The sequence below is a fragment of the Diaphorina citri genome, unplaced genomic scaffold (assembly GCF_000475195.1).
Source record: "Diaphorina citri unplaced genomic scaffold, Diaci psyllid genome assembly version 1.1 scaffold7998, whole genome shotgun sequence".
Classification (NCBI taxonomy): Eukaryota; Metazoa; Arthropoda; class Insecta; order Hemiptera; family Psyllidae; genus Diaphorina; species Diaphorina citri.
The window spans coordinates 1-1,581 of NW_007385374.1; the positions used below are offsets into that span (position 1 = coordinate 1).

A 1,581-nucleotide genomic window follows, 5' to 3' on the forward strand; every position below is an offset into this window, starting at 1 on the left:
TTCAGACTGAAAAACGAAGAAGTTTTTGTTAGCACACTCTAATAAATTTCGATGCGCCCTAGGGTTTAATTTTTTTTTTGGGAACTGAGAGAATGGAAGTGAGGGGGAGAAAAGGGCGAGGTAGACCGAAGAAAAAGTGGAAAGATTGTGTGAATCACGTCTACATAGGGAACTGAGAGAATGGAAGTGAGGGGGAGAAAAGGGCGAGGTAGACCGAAGAAAAAGTGGAAAGATTGTGTGAATCAAGACTTGGGTGAGAAAATTTCATCAGGACATGAAGTACACAATAGGGCTGCCTGGAAGAGACTGAAAGAAAAGCCGAGGAGGAGGAGGAGGAGGAGGAGCTTGTTAATAACTTGGGTCTTTGAATATTTTTTCTCTTCTAATGGTACAATTCTTACCTTTATGAGCTCTTCCACTAGTTAGGCCTCTGGCTTGCTAAATAAACTTAAAAAGATATGATTGGTAGAACACTGGAAGTACTTACTAGTCTCTGTCGGTTCCCAGTCGGATAGCAATGTCCTGATATTCCTTATGAGTCCTGGCAATGAGTTCAGGACAGCCCAGTGTTGCCAGTTGGGAGGCTGCCACGCGAGATGCCAAAGTTTCACCTGGCAATGTCACAACAGGGGTTCCTGAAATACGAAGAAAGAGGTTTGTTTTAGAGGGAACTGTAGATTCGTATAAGCTTAACCTAACTTTTAGGGCTATTTGCCCCTACACCTAAGCCTCAGAGTGAGCTTTTTGTGTACGGAGGGAACTGTGACTATCAAGGTCCTTTAATGTCCCGAAAGAGAAGAGAGAAGGAAGAACGAACCAGTTTAGGATAAAGTTCGGCTCGAGCGGGGATCAAACCCGCGACCTAGCGCTTTTTTTTGGCCCTTGTAAAATTTCAAGTCTACGTTCACACGCTACGATTCACTTGTGCAAACTGGCTTGCGCAAGCCAGTTTGTGCAAATGGCTCGAGCGTGTAAACGGGTCAAAACGGGTCTATGGCAATGATAACTCACCAGTCCAAAGTACATCCATCGAAGTCGTGTGTCCATTACACAGGGGTGTATCCAGGCACACATCGGCCAGCTGTCCCCGCCTAACATGCTCCTCCTTAGCGGCCACATTGGAGAATAGAATACGATGCTGATCGAGGCCGAGGGCCTGAGCCGTGGCCTGGATATTGGCCTCGCCAACGGCCGGGAATTTGAGAAGCCACAAGATCGAGTTCGGCACGGCTTTCAGGACCTGAGTGGGAAGAAGTCAAAGGGTTAAATGGAATAAAATATACTTTTTTTTGAAGAGGTTTGAGAGAAGGAACTGTAACTGCTAGAGTTTTATCGTCCCAAAATCGAAAAGAGAAGGAAGAATAGGAGGAAGCCAGCCGTCCCGAGAACGAACCTCATCCCTTCAGGATAAAATCCGCTCCGGGCGGGAATCGAACCCGCGGCCTAGCGCTTACACGGCAAGACGCGCTACCAACCAAGCTACCTACTCTACTTTATTCAGTGACCATTTGACCAAGTTTTTTTTTTTTAAATAAAAAAAAACCATTGAATCGAACCCGGGACCTTTTCTTTACATTACCC

The 1,581-nt window shown here is 45.9% G+C and overlaps 1 protein-coding gene across 1 annotated transcript in view; it reads right to left on the minus strand.

Annotated features, from left to right (window-relative positions):
* Positions 1-486: 486 nt before the first annotated feature.
* Positions 487-1,581, minus strand: part of LOC103522339 (UDP-N-acetylglucosamine--peptide N-acetylglucosaminyltransferase 110 kDa subunit-like) — a 4,404-nt gene continuing 3,309 nt past the window's right edge. Inside the window, exons 2-3 of the mRNA XM_026832540.1 lie at positions 1,012-1,240; positions 487-635 (exon numbers count right to left, since the gene is read on the minus strand). Coding sequence (XP_026688341.1) covers positions 487-635; positions 1,012-1,240 — 378 coding nt within the window. The remainder of the gene's footprint in view (positions 636-1,011; positions 1,241-1,581) is intronic.